The 20,553-nt window shown below is 43.6% G+C and overlaps 1 protein-coding gene across 9 annotated transcripts in view; it reads left to right on the forward strand.

Annotated features, from left to right (window-relative positions):
- EHMT1 (euchromatic histone lysine methyltransferase 1) overlaps window positions 1-20,318 on the forward strand; it is a 125,300-nt gene extending 104,982 nt beyond the window's left edge. For all 9 annotated transcript variants that reach the window (XM_056538654.1, XM_056538655.1, XM_056538662.1 and 6 more), the window contains exons 18-27: window positions 892-996; window positions 3,105-3,259; window positions 3,544-3,696; window positions 3,795-3,939; window positions 4,039-4,116; window positions 5,291-5,406; window positions 6,370-6,456; window positions 9,525-9,603; window positions 14,820-14,995; window positions 18,330-20,318. In XM_056538654.1, coding sequence (XP_056394629.1) covers window positions 892-996; window positions 3,105-3,259; window positions 3,544-3,696; window positions 3,795-3,939; window positions 4,039-4,116; window positions 5,291-5,406; window positions 6,370-6,456; window positions 9,525-9,603; window positions 14,820-14,995; window positions 18,330-18,516 — 1,281 coding nt within the window. In that variant the 3' untranslated portion in view covers window positions 18,517-20,318. The remainder of the gene's footprint in view (window positions 1-891; window positions 997-3,104; window positions 3,260-3,543; window positions 3,697-3,794; window positions 3,940-4,038; window positions 4,117-5,290; window positions 5,407-6,369; window positions 6,457-9,524; window positions 9,604-14,819; window positions 14,996-18,329) is intronic.
- The last annotated feature ends 235 nt before the right edge of the window (window positions 20,319-20,553 follow it).

Raw genomic sequence — 20,553 nt, forward strand, 5'->3', positions numbered from 1 at the left:
CTTTGTGTTGGGAAGACATTGAGCCATAGGACACATCAGTTCAAGCCTGCTAAAGGGGTCCTGTATCAATAGACACTGATGGCATATGACCATGATGTGCTATCAATGTCTGATCTGAGAAGGTACAACCCAAAAAGCTTCCTGATCAGGTAATATCTTGTATTTCTCTATTTTATGAACCTGTGGGGGTCCTAGAGGTCAGTGCCCCCCTCCAACTATTGAGGCATTGATGACGTATTATTGGAAGAACACAAATAATAATAATACAGTAACCCCCCGACATGCGATGGCCCCGACATATGATAAAATCGACATACGATGGCCTCTCAGAGGCCATCGCATGTCGATGTCAGCATCGACATACGATGCTTCTATATGTCGGGGCCATCGCATTAACTGCTATCCAACAGCGCAAAATGCTTAAGCTGCTGTCGGATAGCAGTTTAAGCATCCCGGGCAGGTTCGCTCACCTATTCCCGCTGCTCCGCTTTGCGATCCTCCGGCCTCTTCCGCATCTTCTCCAGGGTCCGAGCCTCGCATTCCGGCGTCGTTATTACGTCACTACGCACGCTGGGCCGACGCAGCAGCGTAATAACGTCACCAGAAAGCGAGGCCCGAACCCTGCGGAAGAAGCCGGAGGATCGCGAAGAAGACACCGGAGCAGTGGGACAGCATCTGGAGCGGTGAGGACCTGGTCCGGAGCGGCGGGGACAGGTGAGTACAGCTTCCTATACTTTACATTGCACGGATCCCTCAACATACGATGGATTGGACAAACGATGGGTCGTTTGGAACTAATTACCATCGTATCTTGAGGGACCACTGTAATCAGTCCATCCTCTGACTAGGTCGCGTAGCTTCCCAGTCACCCATTCTTTACTTTTTCTCTAGGATGATGGCGGCTGGACCCCAATGATTTGGGCTACCGAATACAAGCATGTGGAGCTAGTTAAGCTGTTACATTCCAGTGGAGCGGACATCAACATTCGGGATAATGTGAGTTTTGTGTGTGTGTGTATATATATATATATATATGTATATGTATATGTGTATATATATATATATATATATGTATGTATATGTGTATATATATATATATATATATGTATATGTGTGTGTGTGTATATATATATATATATATATATATAATATATATGTATATATAATATATACATTTTTTTTTTTATTGATATAACTCAGGATCAGTACAGGAAAAGTAATGTAATGTATGTACACAGTGACCTCACCAGCAGAATAGTGAGTACAGCTCTGGAGTATAATACAGGATATAACTCAGGATCAGTACAGGATAAGTGATGTAATGTATGTACACAGTGACCTCACCAGCAGAATAGTGAGTACAGCTCTGGAGTATAATACAGGATATAACTCAGGATCAGTACAGGATAAGTAATGTATGTACACAGTGACCTCACCAGCAGAATAGTGAGTGCAGCTCTGGAGTATGATACAGTATATAACTCAGGATCAGTACAGGGTAAGTAATGTATGTACACAGTGACCTCACCAGCAGAATAGTGAGTACAGCTCTGGAGTATAATACAGGATATAACTCAGGATCAGTACAGGATAAGTAATGTAATGTATGTACACAGTGACCCCACCACCAGAATAGTGAGTACAGCTCTGGGGTATAATACAGGATATAACTCAGGATCAGTACAGGATAAGTAATGTATGTACACAGTGACCTCACCAGCAGAATAGTGAGTACAGCTCTGGAGTATAATACAGGATATAACTCAGGATCAGTACAGGATAAGTAATGTAATGTATGTACACAGTGACCTCACCAGCAGAATAGTGAGTACAGCTCTGGAGTATAATACAGGATATAACTCGGGATCAGTACAGGATAAGTAATGTAATGTATGTACACAGTGACCTCACCAGCAGAATAGTGAGTACAGCTCTGGAGTATGATACAGGATATAACTCAGGATCAGTACAGGATAAGTAATGTACTGTACGTACACAGTGACCCCACCAGCAGAATAGTGAGTACAGCTCTGGGGTATAATACAGGATATAACTCAGGATCAGTACAGGATAAGTAATGTAATGTATGTACACAGTGACCTCACCAGCAGAATAGTGAGTACAGCTCTGGAGTATAATACAGGATATAACTCGGGATCAGTACAGGATAAGTAATGTAATGTATGTACACAGTGACCCCACCAGCAGAATAGTGAGTACAGCTCTGGAGTATAATACAGGATATAACTCAGGATCAGTACAGGATAAGTAATGTATGTACACAGTGATCTCACCAGCAGAATAGTGAGTGCAGCTCTGGAGTATAATACAGAATATAACTCAGGATCAGTACAGGATAAGTAATGTAATGTATGTACACAGTGTCCTCACCAGCAGAATAGTGAGTACAGCTCTGGAATATAATACAGGATATAACTCAGGATCAGTACAGGATAAGTAATGTAATGTATGTACACAGTGACCTCACCAGCAGAATAGTGAGTACAGCTCTGGAGTATAATACAGGATATAACTCAGGATCAGTACAGGATAAGTAATGTAATGTATGTACACAGTGACCTCACCAGCAGAATAGTGAGTACAGCTCTGGAGTATAATACAGGATATAACTCAGGATCAGTACAGGATAAGTAATGTAATATATGTACACAGTGACCTCACCAGCAGAATAGTGAGTACAGCTCTGGAGTATAATACAGGATATAACTCAGGATCAGTACAGGATAAGTAATGTACTGTACGTACACAGTGACCTCACCAGCAGAATAGTGAGTACAGCTCTGGAGTATAATACGGGATATAACTCAGGATCAGTACAGGATAAGTAATGTAATGTATGTACACAGTGACCTCACCAGCAGAATAGTGAGTACAGCTCTGGAGTATAATACAGGATATAACTCAGGATCAGTACAGGATAAGTAATGTAATGTATGTACACAGTGACCTCACCAGCAGAATAGTGAGTACAGCTCTGCAGTATAATACAGGATATAACTCAGGATCCCTATTATGTGAGTAATATATTCAGACTATATTCACCATTTTATGTAGATTAATCCCGATCCTCTCTTCTATTTCAGGAGGAGAACATATGCCTGCACTGGGCAGCGTTTGCAGGATCTGTTGAAATTGCCGAGATCCTTCTGGCCTCTAAATGTGACCTCAAAGCTGTCAACATACATGGAGATTCTCCTCTTCACATTGCTGCTCGGGAAAACCGATACGAATGCGTCACGTAAGTCAGAGCGAGCTTTTTCCTATGTGCACTTTTTGTCATATAGATCTGTTTAACTAATTTATGATGTCATGTGAGAAATATTCACCCTCGTCCACAAGATACTAAGAATTTGTTAGATTTTTGGAATGAAAGTTCTCTTTATTAATACATTAGTTATAGTAACCCTTAATTACCCTATTGCCTGTTCAGAGTTTAGTGATCATAGTAGTTTCGATCAAGGGCTGTTCATGTTTTGGGGTGAGGTGCTGGTTGTAAGACTTACCTGTCAATTCTTGTCTAAGGGTGTTTTTGACTCACGGTGCTGAGGTTAATCTGAAAAACAAGGAAGGTGAAACCCCACTGGAATGTTGCAGCCCAAACTCTCAAGTCTGGACAGCTCTGAAGAAGAGCAGTAACTCATCTGAGAAGCCAAAACAGGAGATCGTAATGAACAGGTAAGTAGCACCGGTTCTTCTTTGGCTTTTACCGTTTTGGCTTTGTCCCTTTTTTTGGTTTTGGTTCAGAATTTCTTTTATAAACTTTTTTTCTTAAGGGATATATCAAGGGGCTACGAGAATGTCCCAATACCCTGCATCAATGGGGAAGACTCCGAACCTTGCCCCATCAATTACAAGTATGTCTCCCAGAACTGCGTGACCTCCCCACTCAATGTGGACCGAAATATTACCCACCTTCAGGTACGGGCACCTTGGCAGCGCCCACTGCGGTGAGCACAGACATTTTCTGCTGCAGGAAATAATCCATTAATAATTTTTTTTTTTTATATTTCTTTATAGTACTGTGTATGTATAGACGACTGTTCCTCTAGTAACTGTATGTGCAGCCAGCTGAGCATGAGGTGTTGGTATGATAAGGTAGGTATTGCCGGTATCAATTGGTAAAGTTTTGTTAATTTGTTGATGTAAAATAAGGGTGGATCAAAAAAAAAATATATAGGTCATTATATTGAGTTATGTACATTAAAGGGTTATTCCAGGAAAAACTTATATTTTTATATATATATATATATATATATATATATATATATATATATATATATATCAACTGGCTCCAGAAAGTTAAAAAGATTTGTAAATTACTTCTATTAAAAAAATCTTAATCCTTCCAATAATTTTCAGCTGCTAAAGTTGAGTTGTTGTTTTCTGTCTGGCAACAGTGCTTACATCTCTGCTTGTCTCGGGAACTGCACAGAGTAGAAGAGGTTTGCTATGGGGATTTGCTTCTACTCTGGACAGTTCCCGAGACAGGTGTCATCAGAGAGCACTTAGACAGAAAAGAACAACTCAACTTCAGCAGCTCATAAGTACTGAAAGGATAAAAAAAAAATTTAAATAGAAGTAATTTACAAATCAGTTTAACTTTCTGGAGCCAGTTGATGTATAAAAATAATTTTTTTCCCGGATAACCCCTTTAAATAATGTAATCGAGCCCCTAGTGTTCGTTATGAAAAATTTGTTACATCACAAAGATTTTCCAGGACTATGATAATTGTGACTTATCCTTTAGAATACGTCATAAGTATCAGATTTTTGGGGGCCTGACTCACAGATCAACTGACTTAAATGAGGCTGAGCTCCTTCCCAATGATTGGCGCTTACCAGAGCATCTGGGCCCGTTCAGTCAGCTGATCAGCAGAGGTGCCAAAGTCAGAACCCCACAGACTGATGTTGATGGCCTATCCTGGTGTTTCCTAACCAGGGTGCCTCCAGCTGTTGCAAAACTACAACTCCCAGTATGCCTGGACAGCCGAAGGCTGTCCGGGCATGCTGGGAGTTGTAGTTTTTCAACAGCTGGAGGCACCCTGTAGTTGTAGTTTTGCAACAGCTGGAGGCACCCTGGTTGGAAAACACCCCTGGGAGTTGTAGTTTTGCAACAGCTGGAGGCACCCCTGTTGGAAAACACTGGCCTATCCTGTGGATATTATTGTCCTCTTTAAATTAACCAGGAATACCATTACTTTCTTATTGTCATAGTTTGTACCTGTTGACATTGTGCTAATGGCTATAAAAATGTACTTGCCTCTTTTAGAGCGGACGCCTTTTGCCGGAATTCAACATGGTGGAACCGCCACTTATCTTTGAATGTAACCATGCCTGCTCCTGCTGGCGGAACTGCCGCAACAGAGTGGTGCAGAATGGTTTGAAGTAAGTGGTTTTACAGTCTTTATCTCAATGCTTCTCAGTAACACCTCAAGGCCAATGGAAGCACCACAATATTCTTGTCAGTCTAGCAGTTTTTCTATATATATATATATATATATATATATCTGTCATGTACCTATTACATATGTATTGATCTCACATCGATCTACAGTGGTCCCTCAACATACGATGGTAATTCGTTCCAAACGAGCCATCGTTTGTCGAATCCATCGTATGTTGAGGGATTCGTGCAATGTAAAGTATAGGAAGCTGTTCTCACCTGTCCCCGCCGCTCGAGATGGTGTCCCCTCCGCTCCCGATGGTGACCCCAGGCCTCCGCTGGGCTCTCCGCTGTCTTCTCCGGTCCTCTGCTGTCTTCTCCGGTCCTCTGCTTTCTTCCGCAAGGCCTTACTGGGCCTGCGTAGCGACGTCATTACGCCGCTGCATACGCCATTCCTATTGGATGGCGTGCGCAGCAGCGTATTGACGTCATCGGAGAGGGCCGAGAAGACACCGGAAGACCAGCGCTGGACCTGGAGGGCACCCCGGAGCATTGTGGAGGGGTAAGTAATACTTACCGCACCACACGGGGAACATTAAGCTGCTATCCGGCAGCAGCTTAAGCATTTGGCACTGATGGATAGCACTTAATTCGATGGCCCCGATATAAAAAAAGCATCGTATGTCGATGCTGACATCGACATGCGATGGCCTCTGAGAGGCCATCGTATGTCGATTTGATCATATGTCGGGGCCATCGTAGGTCAGGGGGTCACTGTACTTCTGCCCTCATTCTAGCTTCTCTATTCCTTTCTTTCGTGTAATGTGTATGGGCCACTATAGTGTTTTTGACGCAGTGGCTAAACTCTTCTCTGACCTTTTATATGATTAAGACCAGTAAAGACAGATAATTTATCAGATATTGAGCATTCTTGTAATTGTATTTAATTGTTTCCTTTTCCTCAGAGCCAGATTACAACTGTACCGGACCAAAAATATGGGCTGGGGAGTGCGGTCGCTGCAGGAGATTCCCATGGGGACATTTGTGTGCGAGTAAGTGATGAGCCTGTGATTTCTTGCCGCGTTCTCTGCATGTTGGCACCCTGTAGTCAAAGGGGTATTCTGATGGAAAACTTTTATATATATATATATATATATATATATATATATATATATATATATATATATATATATATATATAGCAACAAGAGAATACAGCAGCACACTGCTAGCACAAAGATATAGATAAAACATGAAATGCTATACAGCTATAGTGCAAAAAATGAAACTATGAAATTATGAGGTACTTAGCTTGTGAATTTTGCGGCCAAATAGGATGGATTGTCCCACCACGGTAAGGTGACCTCATTCTGGGACGGACCCTACACTATGAATATGCCTCTGTGTGAACAGTTCACACAGAGGCATATTATATATATATATATATATATATATATATATATATATATATATAAAGAGAATATCCACAGCACACATCCAATAGGTGAAAAATCAAAGGTGATTTGTTCCATCAAACAGATTGTTCTGGACACTCTGTTTGATGGAATAAATCACCTTTGATTTTTCACCTATTGGATGTGTGCTGTGGATATTCTCTTTTTGTTTAAAATGGATCCCTGACCCGGGTCTGGACCTGCGAGCACCATAACATATTTGGCCTTTTTTGGATGTGCTGTTTTCCTACAACTTCTGTACATATATATATAATCAACTGGTGCCAGAAAGTTAAACAGATTTGTAAATTACTTCTATTAAAAATTCTTAATCCTTCCAGTACTTATTAGCGGCTGTATACTACATAATTCGGCTGTATTCTTTTCTTATGGGGTTTATTTTCTGTCACGACCACAGTGCTCTCTGCTGTCACCTCTGCTGACATATGCTGTACAGAGCAGCATATGTTTCCTATGGTGATTTTCTCCTACTCTGGACAGATCCTGACATGGACAGAGGTGTCAGCAGAAAGCACTGTGGTCAGACAGAAAGGAATTAAAAAAAGAAAAAAATTTACTCTGTAGTATACAGCCGCTAATAGGTACTGAAAGGATTAAGATTTTTTTTAATAGAAGTAATTTACAAATCTGTTTAACTTTCTGGCATCAGTTGATTTAAAAATATAAAGTTTTCCACCGGAGTACCCCTTTAATACTGAATATATCTGCATCTGTCAGGACGGCTCTGCCCGTCTATCTGTCCTGCTGGTTATTGTGCTGCTGTATGGAGTGTGATGGCATTGTAGAGGTGTTCCAGTTCGGCTCTCTGCTGTTTTTGGCCATATGTAACACCGCACACCAGCTCTCTCCACAAGGTGGGGTTTGCTGAATGTTTATCCTGCACGTTGCCTGAAGACAAGATTTTCTGCCCTGTTTAAGCACTGAAGGAATTTTCTGCACGATGGAAAACACATTCAGTGAAATCTGCGAGGGATCGGCCACAAGTCCCTCATGCTACATGCAGTCAGCCGGGTTAAAGCGTTACATTACAAAAGCTACATTAATGTCCCAGCTCCACTGGGTCCAAGTTACTTTTATAACAATTCTCTATGATCTAATACATACGATGAGATCAATTCAATATCTGTATTGTCCCTACAGCTGACTGCAGGCTTCTCAAAGTGTTTCAAAACTACAACTCCCAGCATGCCCTTGACAGTCTTGTTAATGCTCTGTATAATAGTGCACATTTTCTCTGTAATACAGTTATGTTATACAGTGGTCCCTCAAGTTACAATATTAATTGGTTCCAGGACGACCATTGTATGTTGAAACCATTGTATGTTGAGACCAGAACTCTATGGAAACCTGGTAATTGGTTCTAAAGGCACCAAAATGTCATCCAAAAATAGGAAAAAGTGAGGATTAAACTAAAATAAGTAGATAACTAATATAGATAAAGCAAATCCTTACATATAAAAATAAGAAAGATCTGCTGGGAGCTGTAATCACTGTCTGTCAGTGTTTCCCAAGCAGGGAGCCTCCAGCTGTTGCAAAACTACAACTCCCAGCATGCCCGGACAGCCAAAGGCTGTCCGGGCATGCTGGGAGTTGTAGTTTTGCAACAGCTGGGGCACCCTGCTTGGGAAACACTGGTCTATGTAGAGGACAGGAGCTTTTTCAGGGTAACATGGAGCCGTCCTCACCTGGTGTCCAAAGGAGCAGCTAACCCTGGTACAGGTAAAGAGTACAGAACATGTAATACCTCCCTGTACTGTAGGGGGCGCTACCAGACACCAGTCAGTGCATACGCTTCAGTAATACAGGTAAAGAGTACAGGACATGTAATACCTCCCTGTACTGTAGGGGGAGCTACCAGACACCAGTCAGTGCATACACTTCAGTAATACAGGTAAAGAGTACAGGACATGTAATACCATCCTGTACTGTAGGGGGGCGCTACCAGACACCAGTCAGTGCATACGCTTCAGTAATACAGGTAAAGAGTACAGAACATGTAATACCTCCCTGTACTGTAGGGGGCGCTACCAGACACCAGTCAGTGCATACACTTCAGTAATACAGGTAAAGAGTAGTACAGAACATGTAATGCCTCCCTGTACTGTAGGGGGCGCTACCAGACACCAGTCAGTGCATACACTTCAGTAATACAGGTAAAGAGTACAGAACATGTAATACCTCCCTGTACTGTAGGGGGCGCTACCAGACACCAGTCAGTGCATACGCTTCAGTAATACAGGTAAAGAGTACAGGACATGTAATACCATCCTGTACTGTAGGGGGTGCTACCAGACACCAGTCAGTGCATACACTTCAGTAATACAGGTAAAGAGTAGTACAGAACATGTAATGCCTCCCTGTACTGTAGGGGGCGCTACCAGACACCAGTCAGTGCATACGCTTCAGTAATACAGGTGTTTTACCAGTAAATTGCCCATTCTGATTGGTCAGTTCTTCCGGCCATTGACACGTTTCACAGATCTGGACTGTCTGTAACATTGTATGTTGAGTCTGGTTTCAACTTACAATGGTCCAGAAAAGACCATTATATGTTGAAACTATTGAATGTTGAGGCCATTGTAAGTTGAGGGATCACTGTACTGTGTATTCAATGCCTATTCCTATGTTGTTTTTTCTTCTTACCAGGTACGTGGGAGAATTAATTTCTGATACGGAGGCAGATGTCCGCGAGGATGACACCTATTTGTTCGACCTGGACAATAAGGTGGGTTTCTAGCACCTCCTTAGTGGTCGTGAAGCTGCGATATGTACTGAGGCCGTACACAGATGTTCATAGCCGGTCACTGTAGTTTGTTTGTTTTTACTGCTTTTATGTAGTTCTGCAGCATTCTCCTATACTAGACGACTACAATACTTACTGTCAGTGACTGGAAAGGCTGAGAACCAGTTATGCTGCCCTCAATGGGGGCGACATAACCAATGTGCTTCTCACAAGCGGATGGTTGACGGATAAAGTCTGCAATTTAGGATATGATACGTTTTACCTGGACTGATTCGTCGTAGCAAACTTTCCATTTGTTTCCAGTTTGGAGAACGGAATTAGCTGTCTCCAGATTCCTCCGGCACCTGTATGTTTCCTACAACCCAGCATGCCTGATCCTTGTTCTCCCCCAACGTGTGCATCCAGACCATGCAAACTAAATTGACGTCTTCAGCAGACCTGCCTGTAGTGTTTTTAGTATTATTTATTTATTTATATAGGGGTAGTCCAGTGGTGAAAAACTTATCCCCTATCCTAAGGATAGGGGATAAGTTTCATATCGCCGGGGGTCTGACCGCTGGGGCCGCCTGTGATCTCCTGTACGGGGTCCCGCCTCGCTGGCCAGATAGTGGGTGTTGACCCCCGCACGAAGCGGTGGCCGACATGCCCCCTCAATACAACTCTATGGCAGAGCCGGAGATTGCCGAATGCAGCACTCCGGCACTGTCATAGAGTTGTATTGAGGGGGCGTGTCAGCCGCCGCTTCATGTGGTGTTCAACTCGCCCCCTTCCTGCGGGCTGTTGGAGCCAGTGGTCGGACCCCCCGTGGTCTGAAACGTATCCCCTATCCTTAGGATAGGGGATAAGTTTTTCACCACTGGATATCTCCTTTAATTAACGTTCATTGTTCCTACATTTGTGTTATGTCCTTTTCCTCTTATCATATGTAGCGAAGGGTCAAAGTTCATAACACTAATGTAGGAACAATGAACGTTACATAGACTAACTTGCCGACTGACATTTCCTATCAGAGGCCTCCTTGCCCAGTAAAGTGTACCCGTTAATAAATAATTTTTTTTTACTTTTGACGTGTCCTAGGGCAGTATTTTCCAACCACGGTGCCTTCAGCTGTTGCAAGACTACAACTCCCAGCATGCCCGGACAGCCTTTGGCTGTCCGGGCATGCTAAGAGTTGTAGTTTTGCAACAGCTGAAGACACATGGTTGGAAAATACTGCCCTAGAGTCATGTTAAAAGTTTTTATGGGTCAGGGTCTGAGTGTTCAAACCCCCCCCCCCCCCCCCCGACTGATAGAGAGAAAAGGCTGTCTGGGCATGCTGGGAGTTGTAGTTTTGCAACATCTGGAGGCTAAAAATTTTAAAGAACACTGCCCTAGAGGGCATTAGAAATTGCAGCCTTGCAGTCGTCTTACATCACACGTCTCTAGTGTTGCAGGTAAACTCCCTTGTGAGCCATGTCTGACGGGGTAGCGATCATTACCGATCATACTGTTCTCATTCTTACGTCTTCAGTCTTATCATTTCCAGGAAGTTTTATACTCCACAGACGAAATGCATAAGCGCCTACATTCTGGGAAAGCCACCGGAGCTGTCCGAGCATGCAGGAGACTGGCGGCTGCTGTGCAATGTACTCTAATCCTCCACACTTGACCGCTCCCCACCAACCACTTTAATTGTACGCCATTGGCATCGGCCGTCCATTAAAGATCATTACGGATGATGCCCACAAGGCACGGCCAGCTCCTTTAATGCATCTTTCTGCTCGGGGACCCGACGTGGCTGAAATTAGCAGTGGTAATTAAAGTTGGCTTGTGCAGTTGTTCACTGCTGAGAAGAAAGGAGCCCCGACCTCCCCCCTTCCCTTCTTCCTCTGCTTTTCTCTTGGTTCCCCGGGACATAAAAAAAACACACAGCTCCTCCTCTGACAGCAGTGGCCTCATTTGTGTTACTTTTTCTTTATTTCTTTATTTTATATATTTTCTTGCGGTGGCAAAGTCTCGATTGCCCTCCTCGCCTTCAGCCCCTCAGAACCAAAGAATTTTAGCAACATTTTATGGAATGGGGGCTATATGTGTCAGTAGGTTAGAGCAAATGGGAATGGCAGCTGTTTTATGCCACTTGCTTTGCTGTAGGTAAATTGAAGGGTTGCTGTTTACAGCAGCCTGTGCTCTGTAGGGTGGTGGCGGGGAATTTGAGCTTCCCACCTCATCCCTGCTCCATTTCATACTCCTTATAATCAGTGTTTTCAAACCAGGGTGTCTCCAGCTGTTGCAAAACTACAATTCCCAGCATGCCCGGACAGCCTTCGGCTGTCCGGGCATGCTGGGAATTGTAGTTTTGCAACAGCTGGAGACACCCTGGTTTGAAAACACTGCCTTAGATAAATGTCCAAGAAAAGAAAGTCCAGCTCACTCCCCGGCCCTTAGCGCACGGACTGGTGGGGGCAACGCCTGCAGCTCAGAGATAGGAGAAACAAATAGTCCAGCGCAAGTACAGGAACGGATACTTTACTAATGAAACTTCAATACATGGAGGACACAGACAAGGTGATGCGTTTCGGCCCTAGCGTCGGGCCTTAGTCATACTAAGGCCCGACGCTAGGGCCGAAAGGCGTCATCAGTCTGTGTCCTCCATGTATTGAAGTTTCATTAATAAAGTATCCGTTCCTGTACTTGCGCTGGACTATTTTTCTCCTATCTCTTAGATAAATGTCGGTATTAGAGATGGGCGAACTTACAGTAAATTTGATTCGTCACAAACTTCTCGGCTCGGCAGTTGATGACTTATCCTGCGTAAATTAGTTCAGCCTTCAGGTGCTCCGGTGGGCTGGAAAAGGTGGATACATTCCTAGGAAAGAGTCTCCTAGGACTGTATCCACCTTTTCCAGCCCACCGGAGCACCTGAAAGCTGAACTAATTTAAGGAAAAGTCATCAACTGCCGAGCCGAGAAGTTTGTGACGAATCGAATTGACTGTAAGTTTGCTCATCTCTAGTCGGTATAACTGGCTGACCATCTAATGTGTATGGTAACCCTGCAACATACACAATTCTAACCAGTTCTAACCTCTTGGATGCACTTTATCCTGCACCGGCATAAAAAAAACAGACTGTCCAGCAGAAAAATGTCCTATAAAAACTTTTATCAGTTAAACAAGAGAAGTCCCCACAACACAGATGGGTTAGATGTGTTTCTGTCATCAGTGACCCTAACTAGTGATCTATGATTAAGGTAATTGACGACCGAAACATGTCAGGTCCGTCTGTGTTGGGTGGACTTCTCGTTTTTAACTGATTAAAAGGAGATCTCTGGTGAAAATTAACTTATCCACAGGGTAGGGGGGATAAGTAGCTGATCGCGGGGCGTCCGATAATTGGGGGGCCTCCGCGGTCACCGGATGGGAGCTGGCGCTCAGTAAGGAGCACGTGCTGCATCATTCATTTCTATGGGAGAGCCAAAAAGACCGGAGTACAGCTCTCGGGCATAATCGGTGCTCTCATAAGAATGAATGGAGCTTCTCTCTGATAGCGCCGGGGTCCAGTTCTTGAGATCGCGGGAGGGGGGCAGCAGTAGGACCCCCCGGGATCAGATACTCATACACAGGATAGGGGATAAGTTAAAGGAGATATCCAGTGCTGAAAAGCTTATCCCCTATCCTAAGAAAAGGGGATAAGTTTCAGGTCGTGGGGGATCCGACCGCGGTGGCCCCCCGCGATCTCCTGTACGGGGTCCCGGCAGCCCGCAGGAAGGGGGCGTGTTGACCACCGCATGAAGCAACGGCCGACACGCCCCCTCAATACAACTCTATGACAAAGCCGGAGCGCTGCCTTCGGCAATCTCCGGCTCTGCCATAGCGATGTATTAAGGGGGCGTGTCGGTCGCCGCTATCTGGCCAGCGAGCCGGGGCCCCATACAGGAGATCACAATGGGGGGGGGGGGGCTCCAGCGGTCGGACCCCCCGCAATCTGAAACATATCCCCCTATCCTTAGGATAGGGGGCAAGTTTTTCAGCACTGGACTACCCCTTTAATTTTCGCCGTAGTACACCTTTAAATGAAAAGTAAGTTTTTAAGGGACGTTTTTCCACTGGACATTCTGTTCTTCATGCAAACCCCACAACATTCTCCCTTGCAGCAAATACTGGGGAAAGAAGGAACAAACATGATGAGTAGGGGGGGATGATTGTCTAATCACGGGGGGGGGGGGGGGGGGGGGGTCCCAGAGTTACACAAGTGCTGTACCTGGATATCTCCAGCCTTCCCATAGAGAATGTATGAAGAGTGAAGTGTGCGCCATCCCAGCGCTCCATGCAGTAAAGAAATTTAGGGTCTGGAGACCACAGGGGCATCCCAGAGGTCCAGACCCATCACAATTGGACACTTGTCCCCTATCCTGTAGATAGGAGATAAGGTGTTAAACGTTGGAGTTCCCCTTTAAGTGTATGACGATCTTTAGCCATTGTGCTGATACAAGCACGGGAGCACCGTGCAGTAGTCTAGGTATGTCCCTCATTAGTTCCGACTGGCACGCATCATAGTAGTGCACCCAGTCTTGATTATATATATATATATATATATATATATATATATATATATATATATATATATATATATATATAATCTCCTATTTGTGAACCGTTCTTCGTTTGACTAAAACTACACAGGTATTGGGGTGTTAACAGTGAATCAATGTTGCTTGGCGTCTGGTGTTTGCAAAGCATTCTGGGATAACAGCAGCAGGCCAGGGTTGCCAGCACCACTAAAGTAATTTAACGCCACGTGACTTCCAGCTCGCACCAGCCGCTTCCTGTTATCGATAATGTGATTAATCTGAATCCCTGCATAAAGAAACATCTCCACTGCATGTGCTGGGAAGAATTATTCCATGGCTGCCAAATGATTTACCCAGTGTTTCCCAACCAGGGTGCCTCCAGCTGTTGCAAAACTACAACTCCCAGCATGCCTGGACAGCCAAAGGTGGACAGTACATTAGGTTAAGTGTCTCTTTAAATCGGTGGTCTCTGTCCGGGCATGCTGGGAGTTATAGTTTTGCAACAGCTGGAGGCACCCTGGTTGGGAAACAGTGGACCAGAGAGGCACAAGCATCAGTCCTCCTGCCGGGTCTGGACCACCGCACTCTGTACAGTATCCGATCTTATCGCCTTTGTCTTACATGAACAATATTTACTTGTTGTGTTTACAGGATGGAGAGGTTTACTGCATCGACGCCCGCTACTACGGCAACATCAGTCGCTTCATCAACCACCTGTGCGAGCCCAATCTGCTTCCCGTCCGGGTGTTCATGTCACATCAGGACCTGCGGTTCCCCCGCATTGCGTTTTTCAGCAGTAGACAGATCCACGCAGGCGAACAGATCGGGTAAGATTGGCGTTCTCTGTCGGAAAGTGTCAAAAAATTTAATAAAATTCAGTGGCAAATGAAAACCTGCTGCAATACCGCATGCAACCTGTAGTCAGGAGTGGTGCTGTTTTCATGGTACAAACCCTTGAGACTGAGATTGAGACATTTAGGCGTAACTTCCCTTACCTTACTGCAGTGTTTTTCAATCAGTGATCCGCCAGATGTTGCAAAACTACAACTCCCAGCATGCCCGGACAGCCAACGGCTGTCCGGGCATGCTGGGAGTTGTAGTTTTGCAACAGATGAGGCCACACTGGTTAGGAAACACTGCTCTAGTGACATGCAGAAGGTGTCTTTTGTATAGATGAAGGGCATGCTGGGAGTTGTAGTTTTGCAATAGCTGAAAGCAAACTGGATGTTCCTGGCATGCTGGGAGTTGTAGTTTTGCAACAGCTGGAGGCACACTTGTTGGGAAACACTGCTGTATTATCAATCTAACTTACAGGATAAGTTGGATGAGCGTCTTTGGCAAACAAAATAAACGTATACTTACCTTCCTACCAGCCCCCGTTGGTCCCCGTTGGCACAGGCCTCACGGTCCGGCAGTGCTGTCGCCATTCCACTTCCTGGGGACGGCCAGAGCTCCTTACATGACAGTGGGCTCAGCCTATCCAAAGGCCGAGGCGGGACATCGCTGCGGACAGTGATACACCGACGGCTCTGCCGCGTCCACAGGAAGTGGAATGACGTCAGCACTGCCGGACCGTGAGGCCTGTGCCGGACCAACGGGGGCTCGTAGGAAGGTAAGTATAAGTTTTTGTTTGTTTTTGAGGCCCGGGCACAGGAATATATAGAAGTCTTGCACTACAGTTGTCCTTTAATTTTAATTTTTATTAAATTTTTTATTTATTTTAATTACATTTTCTTTGTTTTGTTTTTTGATTTAAGTCGATAGGAAACGGATTCTGTTGTACGGCAAACAGCAGCATTCGTTTTTTGGCATCCGTTACCGTATGCGTTTTTCCTCCTTTTTCAAAGTATACATTAAACGGAAACAAAAACGCAATGTGGACCCTGCCTTAATTTTAAATGATTATAAATTGTTGCCTTCTGCCAGTGTGCGGTGCTGTGGCGTGGTTTCTGCGAACGCTGCCTTAGGCCAAAGAATGTGCGAAATGTCCGCCAACCAATACAAGCAGACTTTCCGCGCATTTACTTTAATCGGCGGCACTAGGACCGCTCAGAAACTCTCTGTCTCCTTAGACGGCAATGCATTTCCGAGCGGATTCCGCAGAAACGTTTGACAGGTCCTGTATTTCTTCGGATGACGGGATAGGGATTTCTGTGGCAGATGTGAGAATTCTGCACGACGCAGAAAAATCCAATTTAAAGGGGTACTCTGGTGTAAAACTTTTTTTTATTTATTGTTTTTTAATCAACTGGTGCCAGAAAGTTAAACAGATTTGTTACTTCTATTGAAAAATCTTAATCCTTCCAGTACTTATTAGCTGCTGAATACTACAGAGGAAATTATTTTATTTTTGGAACACAGTGCTCTCTGCTGACATCACTAGCACAGTGCTCTCTGCTGACATCTCTGTCCATTTTAGGAACTGTCCAGAGTAGGAGAAAATCCCCATAGCAAACATATGCTGCCCTGGACAGTTCCTAAAATGGACAGAGATGTCAGCAGAGAGCACTGTGCTCGTGATGTCAGCAGAGAGTACTGTGTTCCAAAAAGAAAAGAATTTCCTCTGTAGTATTCAGCAGCTAATTAGTTCTGGAAGGAATAAGATTTTTTAATAGAAGTAATTTACAAATCTGTTTAACTTTCTGGCACCAGTTGATTAAAAAACAAAAAAAAAATTTTTCCCACAGGAGTACCTCTTTAACCCCTTAAGGACTCAGCCCATTTTGGCCTTAAGGACTCAGACAATTTAATTTTTACGTTTTCATTTTTTCCTCCTCGCCTTCTAAAAATCATAACTCTTTTATATTTTCATCCACAGACTAGTATGAGGGCTTGTTTTTTGCGCGACCAGTTGTCCTTTGTAATGACATCACTCATTATATCATAAAATGTATGGCGCAACCAAAAAACACTATTTTTGTGGGGAAATTAAAATGAAAAACGCAATTTTGCTAATTTTGGAAGGTTTTGTTTTCACGCCGTACAATTTCTGGTAAAAATGACATGTGTTCTTTATTCTGAGGGTCAATACGATTAAAATGATACCCATTATTATATACTTTTATATTATTGTTGCGCTTAAAAAAAATCACAAACTTTTTAACCAAATTAGTACGTTTATAATCCCTTTATTTTGATGACCTATAACTTTTTTATTTTTCAGTATAAGCGGCGGTATGGGGGCTCATTTTATGCGCCATGATCTGTACTTTTTTTTGATGCCACATTTGTATATAAAAAACTTTTAATACATTTTTTATAATTTTTTTTTTAATAAAATGTATTAAAAAAGTAGGAATTTTGGACTTTTTAAAAAATTTTTCGTTCACGCCGTTCACCGTACGGGATCATTAACATTTTATTTTAATAGTTCGGACATTTACGCACGCGGCGATACCAAATATGTCTATAAAAAATGTTTTTTACGCTTTTTGGGGGTAAAATAGGAAAAAACGGACGTTTTACTTTTTTATTGGGGGAGGGGATTTTTCACTTTTTTTTTACTTTTACTTTTACATTTTTTTACATTTTTTTTTACACTTGAATAGTCCCCATAGGGGACTATTCATAGCAATACCATGATTGCTAATACTGATCTGTTCTATGTATAGGACATAGAACAGATCAGTATTATCGGTGATCTTCTGCTCTGGTCTGCTCGATCACAGACCAGAGCAGGAGACGCCGGGAGCCGCACGGAGGAAGGAGAGGGGACCTCCGTGCGGCGTTATGAATGATCGGATCCCCGCAGCAGCGCTGCGGGCGATCCGATCGTTCATTTTAATCGCGAACTCCCGCAGATGCCGGGATCTGTATTGATCCCGGCACCTGAGGGGTTAATGGCGGACGCCCGCGAGATCGCGGGCGTCGGCCATTGCCGGCGGGTCCCTGGCTGCGATTAGCAGCCGGGATCAGCCGCGCATGACACGGGCATCGCTCCGATGCCCGCGGTTATGCTTAGGACGTAAATGTACGTCCTGGTGCGTTAAGTACCACCTCACCAGGACGTACATTTACGTCCTGCGTCCTTAAGGGGTTAAATAAATGGGACTCTGCTGCAGCGGAATCTTCACGCAGAATTCCACTCAGAAAATCCGCCATGTGAACAAAGCCTTATGCAGGTAAATCACCTGACATCTCATCTTCTGTCTCCTCTCGCAGTTTTGACTACGGTGACCGTTTCTGGGACATTAAGGGCAAGATCTTCACCTGCCGCTGTGGCTCCCCCAAGTGCAAGCACTCTATGATCAAAGTGGCCCCCAAGTTCCAGCCAGCGCCCCCTATAGAAGCACCACAAGAGAACGGTCTACCAGACACCAGTTCCACCACCACACACAGCCTCTCCTGAGGAGACATGGACACCGTTACTTTCTTTTATTTTTACCCCCTCCTTCACCCCCCTTTTTTTTTTTTTTTGTGTGAAACCGTAGGAGCCCCCCCCCAAATCCTGGACAACGTTCCCAAAGACAGATATCCCCCATTCTTTAAATCAAGCTGGATGTAATTTTACTTGACAGTGGAGTCTTCTGGATCCTGGGCCATCAGGTAGAAGAGGAGACGTCTCATGGACTCCTTCACTTGGTTTGTTTTTGTTCTTTGTTACGAGCATTCACGGACTACGGTGAACCCTTTCAGTGCCAGAGTGCGACTTTGGCAGACAAGGAGTTACCAAGTGAAAAGTATTTTTTAACCCCTCGGGGGGAGGGACAAAAGAAAAAAAAAAAATTGTATTAATCTTCTGTCACTCGAGTGGAACATATGTCTTCTGCAGTCGCACGGCCACCACGGGCCCCGTAGAGATTCAGTGAAAGGATTTCATCGACTGTTCTTCCAAAACCATTGACCAGAGTCCAAATGCAAATATATATATATATATATATATATATATATATATATATATATATATATATATATACACATACATACACACACACACACATATATATATCTATAGCACACAAAGAAATGTAGCTGGCACCGCTCCGATAAATTCACTGTGGATGTGTAAATCCGAACCTCCGGGCGTCACCGGCCAAGACCCACCGGTGCTCTTAGATTGTAACAGGACAGAATCCAACAATGCAGAATGGAAGAAAACACAGCGCCGAGGCACACGGACCCCGGGCTGAAGACTTATCGCAGGTGAAAATGCAAGGAAACAAATGTTTCGCTACTCGCAGGAAGCTTTGAGGTTGTGAGAAAGCGAAACATTTGTTGCCTTGCATTTTCACCTGCAATTATCCAGCTAAGGTTATAACATAAAGCGTAAGGTTTCCCAATGCCAAGGAACTAGTGCCAGTCTGTGTTAAGGTGGTATCCTGCAGCTTATAAAGGGTTAAATGTGCAAGATGTGCTACCAATGAGAGTCCCCCTAACATCTCCCCCCCCCCCCCCCCCAATCCTTTCCGCCTTGGAAAAAAATGCGATGACTGTTTCCTCCCCACACGTACTGATCTCAGACTGTAAGGCCCTAATAAGTGGTGGCGGCGGCGGCGGCATCCGATGGGCGGCAACAAGTGCAAATCACCCCAGAACCTGCCTAGGATTAAAAAATCACTGAACATTTCCATTAGCGATTTCTACCAGTGGCGAGCGGAACGTCTTGTATTTTCCATGTGATGAATTCCTATGTGATCTTTTTATGATATGAAAAAAAAAAAAATAAAGTTTGGAAGTTCCAGAGATTAAATAACAAAAAAAAAAAAAAAAAGGTGCTGAATATCCTCCCGATTTATATACCGAACAGATACCCTATCAATTGTACCATAAAGAATTCTGAATTTTAGGATAAATTGCCAGAAGCAGACTTTTCTTTTTTTTTTTTTTCAAGAAAAAAAAAAATAACAAAAATAAAAAAAAGTTAGCAGAACCGTAGTGTGAATACAAATTTTTTTTTTTTATATTTTATGTTTTTTTTTTTTTTTTCTTTTAAATAAACACAAAACCTGCCATTTTCGGTGGATTTTTAATTTGTCATTTTGTTTTACGAAATTGTCCTTTAGTGCAGCTACCAGGGTGTGTATTATTATCCCCCTCCTTTTTTAGTTTTTTTTTTTTTCCTCATAAATTGTAAGTGCCCCCCCCCCCCTTCTCCCCCTCCCCCCAGGTCATTGCCAACATTCAGTCTTCGTTTCCTGTTTTGTTTTCAGTAAAACAATAAAATGCTTTAAATCTTGAGCGTTAATATCATCTCTTCATTGGGGAATTATCGCTGTTTATTTATTTTTTAAAAAAAAATTTTTTTTTTTTTTTTACGATTCGGAGTTGGCTTTCGCGCGTTCAGATTTAAAGGGATAGTATCGCATTTAAATTGGATGTTTTTTTTTTTTACTTTTGTTGAGGCATGCGTTCTGAAAAGCGTAAGTGCCGAAACCTGTAATGGTGC

This window comes from Hyla sarda, chromosome 9 (assembly GCF_029499605.1).
Source record: "Hyla sarda isolate aHylSar1 chromosome 9, aHylSar1.hap1, whole genome shotgun sequence".
In the NCBI taxonomy this organism is placed as follows: domain Eukaryota; kingdom Metazoa; phylum Chordata; class Amphibia; order Anura; family Hylidae; genus Hyla; species Hyla sarda.